The 16,818-nt window shown below is 39.6% G+C and overlaps 2 protein-coding genes across 6 annotated transcripts in view; one reads left to right on the top strand and one right to left on the bottom strand.

The window, feature by feature from the left end:
- IL1A (interleukin 1 alpha) overlaps positions 1-16,818 on the bottom strand; it is a 379,947-nt gene that overhangs the window by 328,539 nt on the left and 34,590 nt on the right. The gene's annotated exons all lie outside the window — the stretch shown is intronic.
- Positions 1,571-12,907, top strand: LOC138160792 (interleukin-36 alpha-like). 5 transcript variants are annotated; one of them, XM_069087539.1, is made up of 5 exons: positions 1,571-1,679; positions 2,383-2,430; positions 3,175-3,354; positions 9,803-9,939; positions 11,924-12,907. In XM_069087539.1, exons 2-5 carry the CDS (start codon positions 2,406-2,408, stop codon positions 12,161-12,163), a joined length of 582 nt encoding a protein of 193 aa, XP_068943640.1. In that variant the 5' UTR covers positions 1,571-1,679; positions 2,383-2,405; the 3' UTR covers positions 12,164-12,907. The 5 variants fall into 5 exon arrangements, with proteins under 5 accessions (XP_068943640.1, XP_068943639.1, XP_068943637.1 ...); XM_069087538.1 differs by having other exon boundaries at positions 1,605-1,860; XM_069087536.1 differs by having other exon boundaries at positions 1,606-1,773.

Below are 16,818 nucleotides of genomic sequence, written 5' to 3'. Positions count from 1 at the left end.
TAAATTTAACATGGTAGGACCAAAATTGCAATGTTGGTCTGTTTTTCCTTGGATTCTATTGATTTTTCTCTTTATTATTTAATTTAAATTTTCTTTTTAAAAATATTAACTTAGACATAAAATGAACATTTTAACATATAAAAGAACAGAAAAAGACAATTGTAGATGGAGCTGTGAAATTCTATTACAGAGAGCATTTTAAAATGTATATTAAATTTAACGTGATGGTAATAAAACTTTCCTGCTTGTCTCTGTCTCCTTCTGAACTTGCTTTTTCTCACATTTGTGTGTTCTTCAAATACTCGGTCTGCACTTTTCTTTTTTTTTTAAACTTAAAATTTCAAGCTATTTAGAAAATGAAAACAAGATCAGGTATGTGAGAATGAATACCAAAGCATGGCAATAAGAATAATGACAGAAGCACAGAAGTCCAGAAAAAGATAAGAGCTAAAATATAAAAATATACTTTTAAAACTAAATTGGGAAAAGAAGAAAAAGCAGAGAAAGATATGGAACACTTCAAATAGAGGGGAGGGTGATAACGGTTAGGGAAGAGAAGGCAGAATTACTCAACTCCTAATCTGTTTATTTCTTCTTTATCGAGGAGGATTATCTTTGTCCTGGAAAGGAGAGAACAAGAATGGATAACATGAAGTTGAAATTCACAATAAGGAAGGAGATGGTAGAACCATCTCTTGCTGTGCTTGATGATTTCTAATCATCATATCTCAATGAAGGACATAATCAGGTAATGAAAAAGCTGGGGCTATTATTGCAGAGTGACAGAGGTCACTAGTCTTTGCAAGATTTTAGATAATAATAGAGGTGATATAGATTGGGAGAAAGGCAAATCTTCCCATTTTTTTTAAAAAAGAGAAATAAAGTGGAGTCTACAAACTATTTTCCAGTGAGCTTCCCTTTGATACCTAACAAAATTCTTCTGTGTATTAAAAGTATTTGCCTTTACATCACCTTCACTTCTTAATACATTTTTCTCTTCCACACCTATTGAGCATAATAATGAATAAAACATAAATAATATAAATAAAAATAGTAAAGAATAAAAAAGAAATAAAATGTTTTTAAAGCAATAAATCATCTATTGGCATGCACATACTATATGTATAAATGATATATAGTCTCATACTTGGTTGACATAGATCAAACAAGCATGGCAGTAATAGTCTATGCCCATATTCTCTCACCCCTGCAAAGAAGGGAAGAGAATGTATTTTTTTTTTCATCTCTTCTTTGGGGACAAATTTGGTCATTAAAATTATGCAATATTCAATTTTGGGGTTTCTATCTTGTTCTTTTATGGAGGACTTTCTGTTCCTATTCAACTTGAATCCAGTCCAACCCCAGAAGAAAAAAAAAACCACCAGGAAAACACAAACAAAATTACAATGACTTTTTCAGGACACTGAGTTGCTTTCATCTCCTTGTTACTCTTATCCTCCCCACCTCCCCTTGGAAGCCCAGGCCCCAAAGAACCACAGAATACATACTAAGAGTTGGAAGGGGCAATCTGGCTCAGCCACTAGTCCAACAAGAATTCTCTTTACAAAGGATTCTTGTTCTACAGGATTCCATGACACCAGGAAATAGCTTTCCTTTTGGCATCACCGTATAGAGCTGCAAAGACACAGTGTCATCCTCTTGGCTTGTATGGATATCAGGTGGGAAATCCCAGAAGAACCTATCTGGGTCTTTGGGACCTGAAGGAAGCACAGCTTGAGTACTCAGGAACTTAAGAATTGGTGGTTAGTTCAGGTACCCTCTTCTCAGATTCAGCCTGTGAATGGAAATGTCTGCTTTGGGATCTTTCTCTCTCTGCTCCTCCTCTGGCTTCAGTCATCGGTGTGGAGCTTTACCTACCTCTGTGCAGGGTTTGAATATGACCTAGATTTTCCATTCATCAGTCCCATTGTGGAGGGGAAGGAGGGTACTTTCTTCCTCACTTCATGCATGCAGCATAGGGACAAGCTAAGATACCTGAAGATTTTGGAGTTCTCTGAAACTTGAGGGAGGGGAGGCTAGTTAATGAAGGTGACATTATCTCAGCTTTGAGATCTCCAGATGCAGATACACAATGTGCTTTTTCAGGGATCAAATCACAATATTGGAGAGATCTCTGATGGGCATTTATTCTTGAGGTCTTGTTCACCAAGTGTTCTAAAGGATACTACTCCAAGAAGGGAGAGCCTTTGTGGAACTATACTGCATTCCAGGATATTCTGGGATAAGGTTCATACCTCCCATTCTGGCTGTCCTACTGGTAAATGCTCATGTCACAGCAGCAAGGATGAAATTGTTTAGGGGTGTCCCTGGGTACTCCTTTAAATTTGATTCATTAGACCACTGACTCTTTTACTTTTACAGGTACCACAGGGATCCACTTAGCCATGGAAATGAATGATGCAGCTTCAGGTAGGGAAATCACCAGGGACCTCATGAACTTTTCCTCTACAGAGATAAGATTACAAGTCAACTCTGGGATTTGACAGGATTTTCCTTAAAAATAGGTGAATGAACAACCCCAAAGTTCACAATAGACCCTAAAGGGACCCTGTCTGAAGAAAGGGATGCTGGATATGTGTAATTCATTGATAAGTTGGAAAATGTCTAAATCAAGACAACCAAGATAATGAAAAGACTTGATTCTCCATTCTATAGAGATCAGTGGAAGGTGTTTAGCCTAAAGAAGAGAAGGCTTAAGGGAAGGGGGAAGGAGCAAAGACATAATCTCTATTCTAATGGCTGTCATATTAAAGACTTTTGGGCTTGTTTTGGTTTGATTCTAAGGGCCTAACAACCATGTTCTTTTCAAATTTCCATAGCAATCCTGGGTGGATGCTAAATGAGGCTTTTGGAGTCATCATTCTGTGACTAACACAGGAATTCTCCCCTCCCTGGCCTCTGTTGCCCATCTCTGTAAAGGAACTGTAGCAAAGAGTTTCAGAGGGAGTTCTAATTTGGGGAATTTGGAGGAAAACACCCAGGTAAACAGTGGTCAGAATGGGCCATGTAGTGCATTTGCCCATCCCTTCTCTCCTGGGCTTTGGTCTGGAAGAGAGGAGAGGTCATCACACCTTCCTGTCTACAGACTTGGGAACACTGGGGGAATTCATCAGTTCCAACACATTTCCTCAATATCCTCACCTTCTGTTCCAGCTTCCTCTAACCCAAATGGTGTTAAGGGAGGAATCTGGGGAAATGTGCCAGAAAATGGTTATGGGTCACACAACACAGACCACCCTCCTCTTGGGAAAATCCATGACACCCATCAGCAGGTCTGGATCCTTCAGAACGGGACACTCATAGCAACTCCCTATGGAGAAAATGTGAACCCAGGTGAGTCAAAAACTCTGTCCTCTTGTCTCCTTTTATGAGGCAACCTTACCTTCTGTTCACAGTGCCTTCTTGGGATGGAAAGATTGTCAGTCTCATTTAGAGTAATGTGTAATTTATTGTGCTTAACTGAGGTGGGGAAAGTCCCACATATATCAGTGAAAAATGGGAAGGAAAGATGGGTTGACCCTTTTTTTGTCAGTGTTCTTTTTTTTTAAAGCAATTGGGGTTAAGTAACTTGCTCAAGGTTACACGGCCAGCTGGTGCTCTTACTCACTGTGCCACCTGGCCGCCCTTAAAGTGTTCTTTTTCAATGAAGACAGAAGTGAGGAGGAAGAGATGGATAGATGTAGAGGATGAGAGGGTACTCAGATAGGTTGAACTGAAGAGACCACCTAGGTAGGACTAGGTAGGACTCTCGTTTCAGAGGGAAAAAAAGAGGAAGAGGGAGAGTGTAGAAGGTGAAAGATGGAGAAGGGGAACAAGGGAAAGCAAAGTTCAGGGGTGGCCCCAGCAGCAGGCACTGAGCTCACTGTCCAATGCAATCTTTTTGCCTGGGATGCTTCCTGCGAGGCCATTTCTCTAGATCCCAGGTTCTAGATCTTGTGGCCAGTGGTTTTAATGTCCTTCTATTTGCATAGCACCATAATGTTTGAGAAGCATGCTCCCATGAGCTCCTGTAAGTTTTATAAGAATTTGGTGAGCTAGATAAAACATCCTTCCCTCTTTTTACACATGAGAAGACTGAGGCCCCAAAGCAGCTGTGTAACTGCTCAAGCTTCTAGCTAGCAGGGAAAGGCCAGGACTAACACTCACATCTCCTGCCTTTTGGTTCAGTGCTTTCTCACTGAAGTAGCCTTCCACTTTGGGGCCATTCATAGCTACTCGGTGAGTGTTAGATTCTCGGGCTCTCTCTGGGCAACCTCACGGAAATCTGTCACGGACTTGCCAAAGACCCGCTGTAATGCATTTGTGATACAATATGATTATTGTCCAGCATGACTGAGTAAGTATATAACTCTGGGAGACAGGAGGCTTAGGCATTGGAGAACCACCTGCTCTTCCCACCTTCCTTATGTCTGTTGAGGAAACCCCTATCTTTCCAGTCATCTGAGTTCATAATCTATAAGGATGCATAATACCCATCATTCCACAATCAATTGCCACATCTTGTTGATCCCATCTCCACAACATTTCTGTCTTCTATCCCTTTCTCTTCAAGTTCACAGCCACCACCCTTGTTCAGGCTCTCACCACCTCTCAATGAGAATATTCTAGTAATTTCCTAATTCATGAATTTTTAGCCATTTTTGTGTAATGAATGTCTTTGGCAATATCATTAAGCCTATGGACCCTTTATCAGAAAAAGTTATTTGAAATAATTGAAGAAAATGCTAAATTTCAGTTAAGGTTTAGTAAAATAAAAATTATTATTTTTTCCATGCAAGTTTATGAACTCCTTAAATTCTTGTCCTAACTAGACTTCCTGACTCAAGTCTCTCCTCTCTCCAATCTATATACAACTTCCAAAATATTATTCCTTATGCACAAGTCTGATGATGTCACTCTTTTGCTCAGAAAGTCCCAATGGTTCCTTCTTATCTTTTATCAAAATGAACTTTATTTTTATCAATCAACAAACTTCTGCTTTCTTTTCCTCCCCACTTTCTTTTCCTTCCCTTTTCTTTTCCTGGAAAAAAAAGAAGAAGAAAATCCTTCAATAAATATGCATGGCTAAGCAAAACACATTTCCACATTGGCCACATCCTAAAATATATCTCACTCCATATATCTAGTGCCTCGTTTCTCTGTTAAGAAGTGGGCAGCATTCCTCATCTTAGGTCATCTGGAATAGTGGTTGATCCTATTGTTGATAAGAATTCTTAAGTCTTTCAAAATGTTTTTGCTTTCACACTATTGTTGTTATAATGTAAATTGTTCTAATTCTGCTCACTTTACTTTGTATCAGGTCAAAGTGAAGTTTAAGTGACACCCACTCCCCTCATCCTCTCCTTGTTTGTATAGCCTTGTATTTGTACCTTTTAATGACTCCTTCCTGTTTACATCGCAGTTCCTGAGGGATACTTGTATCACTCTTTCTCTTCACACTAGAATGCAACCATATCATTCTGTAAAAAGACTTTTCCAATTGCTTGTTTACATCCACCTTTTTGTGTTTCTCCTATGTTTGTATTTCAAAGTTTCTACAAAACTCTGGTCTTTTCATTAAGAATCCTTGGAACTCTTTTATTTCACTAAAGATCCAAATTTTTTCATCTTTGGGATTATATTCCATTTTGCTGGGTAAATTTAAGACTTGCCTTTGGAATATTGTGTTCATGTTCTGTTTCTTTGTAGTGGCGGCTGCTAAATCTTTGATCCTGACTGCAACTCCTTGGTACTTGATTCTTTCTTTCTTGCTGCTTTTCGTATTTTTCTTTGCCCTAGAAGCTCTGTGTTTTGGCCATGACATTCCTAGGAATAAATACCAGGAAACCTAGCAATTCATTTTAAGATTTCTTTCAGGAAGGGACCGATGGATTATTTTTATTTTTACTTTGTTCTCTAGCTCTAGGAGATAGAGCAAAAGGGAAAAGGACCTATTTGTACAATAATATTTATAGCGGCTCTTTTGGTGGTGGCTAAGAATTGAAAATTGAAGGGATGCCCATCAATTGGGGAATGACTAAACAAGCTGTAGTATATGATTGTAAAGGAATACTATTGTGCTATAAGAAATGATAAGCAGGATGCTTTCAGAAAAACCTGGAAAGACTTACATGAACTGATGCTTTGTGAAGTGAACAGAACCAGGAGAATGTTGTATACTGTAACAGCAATATTCTTCGATGAAGAATTGTGAATGACTTAACTATTCTCAGCAATACAATGATCCAAGACAATCCCAAAGGACTAATGATGAAGCATACTAATCTGCCTCCAAAGGGGGGGGGGGACCTGATATTACTTGAATACAGGCTATTATACCTTTTTTTTCTTTTATTTCAATCTTCTTGCATAAAATTACCAATATGGAAATATTTTACATAATTGCATGTGTTTAACCTGTATCTGATTGCTTACAGTCTCAGGGAGTGAGGAGGGGAGGGAGGGATTGAGTTTGTAATTCAAAACTTAAAATAAAAAAGTTTTAAAAAAATTTTAAAAAGATGGGGCAATTTTCTTTCATGATTTTCATGATGTATTGAAACACGCTATCTCTCTCTCTCTCTCTCTCTCTCTCTCTCTCCTTCTCCTTTTCTTTCTCCCTCTCTCTGTCATGGTTTTCAGAAAGTCCATTGATTTTTTTTTCAGTCACTACCTTATTTTTTTTTCCATGTAAAACACATTTACATATTATCCATGCTACAAAAAAAAACCAAACGACAAAAAAGCAAAAAACATAAAGAAAGTGGGACAAACATATGCCTCAGTTTGCACACAGAGTTTATCAGTTCTCTCTCTGGAGGTGGATGGCACCATTCATCGCTAATCCTTTGTCATTGTCTTGGATTATTGTCTTCATCAGAGCAGCTAAGTCTTTCACATTTGATCACCATTTCTATATTGCTGTTATTATGTACAATGTCCTCCTGGTTCTGCTCACTTCGCTTTTCATCAGTTTACAGATATTTCTCCAGGTTTTTCTGAAACCATTTTACTCGTCATTTTTTATAGTACAATAGTATTCCATCACAACAATATACCACAAGTTGTTCAGTCATTCCCCAACTGATAGGCATATCCTCAAGGTCTGATTTTTTACCACCACAAAAAAAGAGCTGCTATAAATATTTTTCTGCATTTGAATCCTTTCCCCCTTTCTTTGATCTCTTTGGGATGCAGGTCTAGCAGTGCCATTGCTAGGACAAAGGGTATGCACAGTTTTATAGTTGTTTGGGCAAAGTTCATTTTTGTTCTCCAGAATGGGTGAAGTCCAGTGATTGTTAAACGATCTCTTCTTGATCTGTTTTCTCAGGTAGTTATCTTTGCTATGAGATACTTTACATTTTCTTCTCCTTTGTGAGTCTTTTGACTTTGATTTAATATTTCTTTTTTCTTTTGAAATTATTAACTTCTGTTTGTTCTATTCTAAATTTGAGACACTCTGTTCCTTGGGTATGGGTTTGCTGTTAATTCTCTTTCTAAGTCTCTCTTCCATTACTCTCTTTTTGCCAATTCATATCTTTATCTCTTGTCTTTAGGATAAAATAAGAACTCTTCTGTTTGGTTTTTAAAGCCATTCACAGTCTGGTTCCTTCCCCCTTTTCTAGGCTTATTACACACTTCTCTCATATGTACATAGTTTTTTTTAATATGATCTCCCCCATTAGACTATGAGCTCCTTGATATCAGGAACTATTTTATAACTTCCTTTGTAACCCTACCCCTCAGCACAATGCTTAGAAAATAGTAGGCACTTAACTTACTGACTTGATGGACTTCATGTGCAAGTAATATCAACTATTTTCTTTTCTCTGTATCTGGCATTCCATTTCCCATCTCCAGTATTTTGCAAAGTTGTTCCCATTTCCTGGGATGCCTTCTCCACTAACTTCAGCCTCATAGAATCCTTAGCTTCTTTTCTAAACTAGCCGAAAGGACATTTCCCATGTAATATCTCTCCTGTACAACCTAATCACTAATGCCCTCTCCACAGAAATAACTTTGGATATATTTTAGATTTTCTTTTTTGTGCATATGTTAGAAGTTGGAATGGGACTTCTTATTGCATTTATATAGTGAACTACTGGACAAGGAAGTATCATCTAACAAGGCAGGTACATACCTTCTCTGCAAATTATGCATTGCAGAGTTGGTGGTACCTACATGTAAGATAGGCATGCCCACATGGGTTGTCTGAATGTATAGATGTGGTTCATGAGGGGCATGGGTAGATCTGATCTTAGGCCTGACCCTCCTCTGTGTAGAGGAGGAGAGCCAAATATTGTGTCTGTATGTTGGCTCAGAGGAGGTGAGGGTTAAGGCATCTGTGGGAATGAGGAGACATGCTCTAGGTGTACCACAGAGGCTCTGAACTCTTTTCTCCAGTATCTGAGAGGGGTATCATGATAGAACTTTATTTAACTGTCCCTCTCTCCCTTCAAACATCTCTGATCTCATCAATCTAGGTTCAGATGGAAAACTGTTTCCTTGGTCATCTTTTAGGGAATGTAGCTCTTGGCTTTCACTCTCCAACTTGACTTGTTCCGATAAAATACTAGTTACACAAAAGACCATCATAATAATAGCTAACATAGCTCTTTCTATGTACCAGGCACTGTGCTAAGCATTTTGCAATGATTATCACACATTCGTTTTACATACTTCTGGGAGATGGGTGCTATTATTATCCCCATTTTACAGATGAATAAACTGAGACAAAGTGACTTTCCCAGGGTCAGACAGCAAGTATCTCAGGCTGGATTTGAGCCCAGGACTCCCAGACTCCAGGCCCAGCCCTCTGTCTACTCTGCCACCTGGCTGCCTCAAATGCAATGTAAACCCCATATATCCAAGAAAAAAAGTAGAAACTAAAGAGTTTCCATCAATTAGAATATATCAGAAAATATGCAACATTTAGTTACCTTGCTCTTCAGTGGGGACCAACACAAATTTCTCAGCTCAAACCATGACAGTGCCCATTCTCAACCAAGGATATCTATTGTAGCAGCTTTCAGGGAAGCGAGATAAAAATCAGGAGCATGTTGAAGAATTGGCTCCCCTTACATGTCTGCTGACTCTCTCTTTGAGTGTCTCTCCTGCAGAGTCTCAGTCTAGACTGTCTCTCTCTTCCCCCAAATGCTGGCACCAACTTTCCAAGTCCTTCAACAGCTAGGCGGCACTATGTTCAGCCTTCTCTGCCAATGAGAAGACAGCTCCCTTTGCTGTGCAAAACAACCTCAGCGTGCAAAATGCCCCAGGCTTGGTCAGAAGCCTGGTTATATTTATTATCTTAGAAAGTTGCCTAGAACCCTAAGAGGCCATACAACCAGTGTATCCCAGAGGCAGAACTCAAAACCAGGTTTTCCCATATCCAAGTCCTATTTTCTATCCATTCCTAAATAGAACACAAGTTATATGAAGGCAGAGACCACATCTCCATTGCTTAGTACATAGAATATTCTTTAAAAATATTTGTTGAAGGAATAAATGATGCATGTTAGATACCTAACCACAAGGATTATGTAGTTGAGAGCAAAGAGAGGGGCCAGGATAGAAGTGCCCAAGATTTGGGGACCTCTCTCTAGAATTTCCCTGAAGGAGATACATAGAGACCCAGGCTAAATCTGTAAGCCACTGACCCAGGGATGGAGGGAACCCTAATAAGTCATTTACCCTCTCCCCTCCATCTACTTTTCCACAAATGACTTATTGTTGCAGTAATTGCACTCCCATCTGTGTGATTGACCTGGCCATTTGACACCCTTTTCTCCTGTTGTATTTCCAGTGACTCTGGAGGTATTACCATGTAGAGATGACTCCCTTCCTAAAGACAAGGGGAAGCCTATTTACATGGGTATAAAGGCATCGGGCTTATGTTTGTGTTGTGTCATGAGGGGAGATCAGCCCACACTTCAGCTGGTGGTAAGTTGCTGAAAATGAATAGGATAAAATTTGGTAGGCAAAAGTCCATATAGAAGTCTCATATAATTTATAATTTTCTGGTTATGTTTTGTTAAAGAGTTCTTTTAAAGAAACTTGCCTTGACAGGACAGAACAGTGAACAAAATCTAACATGATGAAATTTAGTAGGAATTAACAAATTAGTTTGCTGATGAAAAAAATTCACAAGTTCAAAATTGTGGAGACATGGATGAATATAACATGGGATCACAGTTTTATAAATTAGGGCTGGAAGGCACCTTAGTGGCCATCTGGCACAATACCTTCATTTTATAGGTGAGGAGCCTGAGGCCAAGGGAGGCTAAGTGACATTTCTGTGGTCATATGCTTACTTTATGGCAGTGCTAGGATGGAAATCCAAGTCCTATAAAAAAGATCTACATTGCCATTGAACCTCTCAAATCTCTCAGGATCTAGGCACAGGCCAGTATACTGTCTGGAAAACACTTTCCACAAAATAAAGACAACATTTTGCTCAGTTATTAGAAAAGTATTTAATGGGAACCACAAAATACATGAAGTACAGATGAAATTCTTAGCTCAATAATAACTCTAAAATAAATACAGTGAAATTTGAGACCAATCAAAACTATTTCTCTGCCTTGGGGGAAATTTCTAGTTCAATATAAACATATGAATCCTTTATAATGGCTTCAGTAGAATGAAAACTGAATCTTTAACAATAATTCTCAAAATATGATACAATTATTTCAGGAAAAAAAAGGATACCTGCCTTCTCAGAAGGCTATGTAGATTCCCCAACTGGGAGGAAATGTGAAAAAATAAGAGATTGGCTATTGCTTCTCTGCCTTCCATCCTTTTATCCCAAGGCTGAGCACAGTGATGGGCACAGAATAGATACTTAATATATGCTTCTTGATTGGTAAATTGATATTGAGAAACCAAGGATTGAATATTCTCTTTATTGCTATGTCCTCCAGAAGAAAATGGAGGCAGGACAGAGAGAGCAGAAAAAAGAAACGTTTGCTCTTTTGGATACCAGATAGAGAAGAAAGAAGAAAAAGAGTCAAGAGATTATTGCTATGACCATATGGGAGGGAAGAGAGGGGAAGGTTATTAGAGAGATCTCAGAAGACTTGTCTTGAAGCCTCACCTACTTCTACTCTAGTCAGGTCACATACCTCTAGGCATCTCCTTTTTTGCTTGGATCCAGGCCTGTTCAGCTCTGTCCTTTTGATGGTTGAAAGTAACCTATTACCTTCCATGTTACAAACTTTGCCAAACTAAAAGGTTACAAAATCCTAAACCTTCGGGGTGAAAACGATGTTAGAGGCCATGATGGAGGTAGTTTCACTTTTCCAAGGAAGTATTTAGTTTTAAATTAAAGTAGTCCTGTCTTATTTGTAATAGAAATCCATGTCTTAAGTCCTTGAACTGTTGGGGACTATTTTTCCCCCTGAGACCTATATTCCTGACTAGAACTGAGTGAGAGAAGTATTCTCCTTCCTTTCTCCAAATTAAAATATATATATATATATATATACATATATATATATATATATATTTGTGGGAGGCCAGTTATCAATTTAATGTAAGATATTTCCAAGGATACTTGAACAGGAAAGCTCCTGATAAGAATTAACAGAGTGAAATGGAAGACAAAAACCAAATTATACTTTAAACTGCTTTGAGAGGCATAATTCCCTGAAAAATAAGGCAGGGTTCTGATGTAACTGTGCCCTAGTCAAACTGCATCTGAAATACTATGTTCAGTTTAGGGTGCCACATTTTAGGAAGTCCATAGATAAGCCAGAACAAGCTCAAATCTTATTTTGTTATTACAAAAGCTTTTCAGTTTTGTGTAATTGAAATTAAGGATTTTCCCCAGTCATAATGGTAAAAAGTAATGTAAAAATGTAATGTAAAAAGTAAAAAGATTATCTTCTAGGATTTTGTTAACAGCCTTTTTCTTTACATCTCTTAGGAGAAGAACATAGTAGACCTGTATGAATCACCTGAGGCAGTGAAGCCTTTTGTCTTTTACCTGACTCAAACTGGCAGCACCTCTACCCTCGAGTCAGCTGCCTACTGTGGCTGGTTCATCTGCACATCTATAGACAAAAACCAACCTGTTACCCTGACCCAAAACTTGGGAAGCCAGTATAATACTGACTTCTATTTACAAATAGAAAATCCTAATTTAGAGCCCCTTATATCTACATAGGGTTCTCTGCTTTTCTTTTCTTTTTGTCTTGGTATTTTTTTTGGAGGGGGAAGTCAGGGCAATTGAGGTTAAGTGACTTGCCCATGGTCACACAGCTAATAAGTGTTAAGTGTCTGAGGCTGGATTTGAACTCAGGTCTTCATGACTCCAGGGCCAGCGCTCTACTCACTGAGCCACCTAGCTGCCCTTAGGGTTCTCTGCTTTTCAAGGCATTTGACACACATGAGCTCATTTTCATATTTATAGTATATCTATGAGATCATCAGAATTGGCATTTTAATCCTTATTTTGTATATGAGGAAATTAAGGCCCAGAAAAATCAAGAGATTTTCCCAAGTTCACATAGCAGATGACTGACAGGTTGCCTTTAATAGGTTGAAAGTCATTGAAACAGTGAAACTTATGAGTCATCTCATGCTCACGGTTAGTCCTCTAGCCTTCACAGACCCAGCATTTGAGGATGTTTCTTTCTAATCATTCTCAGCACAGTGCCAGCTGACCTCACTGGTGGTATCTGATGACCATGATAATCCTAATTTAGTGTCTTGGTCCTTCATAGTCCCTTGAAAGGGGCTTCAATCACATTGGCTCTCATTTCATTGACTACCAAAAGATCTTAACATGGGAAATAGTAAAGAGGAAGCTCTGTCACTGTGTGATAAATCATCTCCCCTTTGGTTGTATTTGTGCTTAAAACACTAATTGGCATATAGTAGAAGTGCTTAATAAATTGTGTTTGTTGTTGTTTGCTCTTTATTTTTGAAGAAGACCAACGACTTCACAAGGGATATCTTGACTTACTCATGAATTAGATTTAAGTGAGGCAGAGTTAGACAAAAGTCATCAGACTCATGTTCTCTTCCTGAGTCATTGAGGTCCAGTGGAAGGACAAAAGTCAAGACAACTTGCAGTGGCCCAGGATACAGTAAATGAAGTTGGCTTCTTTGATGTCTGGCCAAGCTCTAAGAGCTCCACAATACCTGCTTCAGCTGCCTTCATAGTCATTGGAATAAATTGTTGTTATCTGCTCATTCTGTTAGGAAAAATCATCACATGCTTAGGGTAGATAGACACTCCCCCTAACTCACTGATAGGTTTGAGACCTGTTGGCTATCCTTAATTTGGGTTAGTCATTTACTGAGATGGTTTACCAGGGTCAGCCACTGTGTATGCTATATTAGAGCCATAGGTGAGAATTGGGTGAAAAGCCCTCACACCAGAGCTGTTCCTCATCCCTGAACGTCTATACACCCCTTGGGGCATATTTAGGACACAATGACTATGCTGTCTGACTGGAGGAGGAGAGACCAGATCAGGAAAGGATGAATGAAAAGACCCAAGGAATATTTTCTCCCCTCTTCTATAGGATTTATAACTATCATCTTCTGAGCCTCAGAAGAGAATAAGAAAATTCTGTACCCTTGACTATCAGGGGAAACAAATAGATTTAAGACTAAATGTGGCTCCCTATTCTATCTGGGACATGCTTGTTAAATGACTGGCTGCTACCTGACCCTGAGCAAAGCACCTTGGGAGACTTGCTTAGCAAGACTGGAGGGAGGGCAGTCTTCCTTCACAATACTCAGATACTAATCAGGTCATGAGTTCCCAAGGAGGATGCATCATTCATTTTATTTTTTAAATAATTGGTTTCATGAATGTATTACATCAGAGTCATTTTCCAATTTAACCACCACCCTGTTTTCCCTTGCAATAAGTGACTACATACAGCAGTGTATATAGCATCCCACACCATTGTCCCCCAGTGCTCTCTCAAAGGTAGGAAAGAGTGTTTCCTCCTCTCTTCTCCAGGGCCAACATTGGTCATTGCAATTGCTTGGAATTCAACTTTTATTTACACCGTTTTAGTGATGGTCAATATGGTTCTTCTTGTCTTGTGTGCTGCACTTGCTTTCTGAATTGCTAATATTAGTCATTCCCTCTGATGCCATGGCATTCCTTTCCATTAATATGCTATAATTTGTTTAATCATTTCCTAGAGGGCAAGATGACATCCTTGGCCCAAAACAATTTGAAGTGGTAACAATCATAGTGATAGCCACCATTTATATAGCACTTTGAAGTTTGAAAAGCACCTGGATGTGCTATCTCCCTTGATCCTGCCAACAACCCTATGGGGCAGGTGCTAGATGAGGCAAAGAAAAGTTAAGTGACTCACCCAGGGGTCATAAGCTGTGGTTTGAGGGAGGACTTGAAATCATGTCTTCTTGTTTCCCAGTCCAATACTCTACCCACTTCAACATTTCAAAATTAGCCTCTGGGGATGGCGAGGTGGCACAGTGAATAAAGCACCAGTCCTCAAGTCAGAAGGATATGAGTTCAAATTCGGCCTCAGACACTTAATACTTACTAGCCGTATGACCTTGGGCAAGTCACTTAACCCCAACTGCCCTGCCCTCCCCACTCCAAAAAAAAAAGAGCAAAATTAGCCTCTGCTATACCTATGCATTGTTCCTATGGGGCCAAGCAAGTTAAGTATATTCTGCACCATAGCCTTTGAAATTCCTGAAGGCAGCTACCATGTTATCCTTAAGCTCTCTCTTTTCCAGGGTGAATAATCTCAGTTTCTTCCACCAGTCCCTTCAATGTCTTGATTAAAGTTCCTTAGGATGAGATGAGGTCGAGCAAACTGTCAGTGAGGGGAGACCAGGACTGTGAGGGGAGAGGTTAGTGCTGGGAGGGGTCCCTGGCTGAATGAGGAGGTTGGTTAAGCTACACAGCCTTGGGGCTTTTGCAAGGGTTGTCTTCGATACCTGACACATACTCCCTCCTCATTTCCTCCCTCTGGTAATTCCCAGTTTCCTTCAAGGCTAAGCTCAGGTATTATGGTTTAGTCATTTTTCAGTCATATCTGACTCCTCATGACCCCATTTGAAGTTTCTTGACAAAGACACTGGAGTGGTTTGTCCTCTTCTTCTCCACCTCATTTACAGAGGATACTGAGGCAGACAGGGTGAAGTGACTTGCCCAGGGTCACACAACCAGTAAGTATCTGAGACCAGATTTGAACTCAGGAAGGTGAGTCTTTATGACTCCAAACCCAGTACTCTATCTCATTGTGCCTCCTACCTACCCCGATAGTGCCATAAATTCAAAACAACAAGGGACTTTCAGGGTCATCAAGGCCAACCTCCTCCTTTTACAAACGAGGACCCTGAAGTCCCAAAAAGTTAAGTGATTTATGCAAGGTCACACAGCTAATAAATGTGTGAAACAGATTGTGAGCCTAATTGGAGGCATAGTGGTAAATGTTTAACAATTGGCTCCTCAGAGCACCACTCTCTCTCATTTAACAGATGAGGAAACTGAGGCACAAGGAAGTGGAGTGAATTGGCCAAGGTCTCACCGCTGATGATCATCTGACAAGGCTGGTCTCTGAGGTTCCTTCTAGCTCTTCATGAATTATTTTAGGCTATGAGGAAGAGCTGAGTTCAAATCCATCCTCAGGCACATATTAGATATATTTTCCTGGGCAAGTTTTCTTATCTATCAAATGGGAATTATAATAACGCCTACTTCCCAGGGTTGTTGTAGTTTACATCAAACCTGATCCCATCTCCACCCCAATAGGCCAACTATCTGACAATGGCTTCTCAGTCCATTTCACGTTTTTGTTTTCCAATCTCCTCTGGGTCTTCAATGAGCAAGACGATCCTTCTACATTCCCTCTAATTGATCCTTTGTGCCTCAGCACAGTGGTTGTTGCAAATCTTCTTTCTCTCCTCCAGTTTGCAGGGGAAGCCTTTCAACTGTCTCATACCTCACTGAAAAACTTTAGACCATTTGCCAGTATGTCCCTCTTCTCCCTTTCTTCATATATCACAGCCCCTGGGCATCATCACTGACATCACCTCTGCCTTCACTCCATTCCATGAAGAAGAGCTTGCTCTTCTTGATAAGGTCAACCTGTCTACCCATACCTTTAATCCCATTCTTTCCCATCTTCCCCAACCAAGTTCCCAATGATTCTACCTAACCTCTCTTGAGTCTTAAATCTCTCCCTCTCTACTAGGTTCTTTTTTTGCTGCCTACAAATTATACCTGGATTTCCCCTATTCTTAAAACAAAGGAAAAAACCCGCACTGGATCCTATCATTCCTTCATAGCTTATTGTCCTGTATTTCTCTTCCCTTTTCCCTTATGCTCCTTGACTAAGTAATCCACACTCTCTTCTAAACCTTTTGCATTCTAGCACTTTCTCCTAAACCTTTCATCCCTCCACTGAAATGGCTCTCTCTAAAGTGACCAACATTCTCTAAATTGTGAAATCTAATGGTCTTCCTTGGCATTGTAGTATCTGACACTGTTCACCGCCTTCTTCTGGATTCTCTCTCCTCTTTGGGTTTTTTGTGATATTTCTCTGTCTTGGATCTCCTCCTGCACTTCTGACTGCTCTTTCTCGGTATCAGGATTTTTATCTGTGCCATGGCCACTAACTATGGATGTTTCTCAGGGCTCTTCTTTTATCTCTATATTCTCTCTCCTCTGGCATCTTTGAGGACAGGGACTCTTGTTTTTGTCCCCTTAGTTCTTAACTTGGTACTTGGCATGCAGAAGTACCTAATAAAGTCTCTTGAACTGATAGGGCTTGGGTATGACAATTATCACTGTAGACCTTTCTTGCTCCATACTCC

This window comes from Petaurus breviceps, unplaced genomic scaffold, assembly GCF_028583685.1.
Source record: "Petaurus breviceps papuanus isolate PSGF00001 unplaced genomic scaffold, PetGlider_PUasm1.0 182, whole genome shotgun sequence".
Lineage (NCBI taxonomy): Eukaryota > Metazoa > Chordata > Mammalia > Diprotodontia > Petauridae > Petaurus > Petaurus breviceps.
This window is presented reverse-complemented; position numbering and strand designations above follow the sequence as displayed.

What these genes read in the sequence shown, in the direction of transcription:
- LOC138160792 (XM_069087535.1), top strand. Translation starts at nt 2,080, where the DNA reads ATGCAGATACACAATGTGCTTTTTCAGGGATCAAATCACAATATTGGA. An exon ending in TGGAGAAAATGTGAACCCAG is followed by an intron (nt 3,355 to 9,802) that starts GTGAGTCAAAAA and finishes TTGTATTTCCAG; the next exon opens with TGACTCTGGAGGTATTACCA. An exon ending in AGCCCACACTTCAGCTGGTG is followed by an intron (nt 9,940 to 11,923) that starts GTAAGTTGCTGA and finishes TACATCTCTTAG; the next exon opens with GAGAAGAACATAGTAGACCT.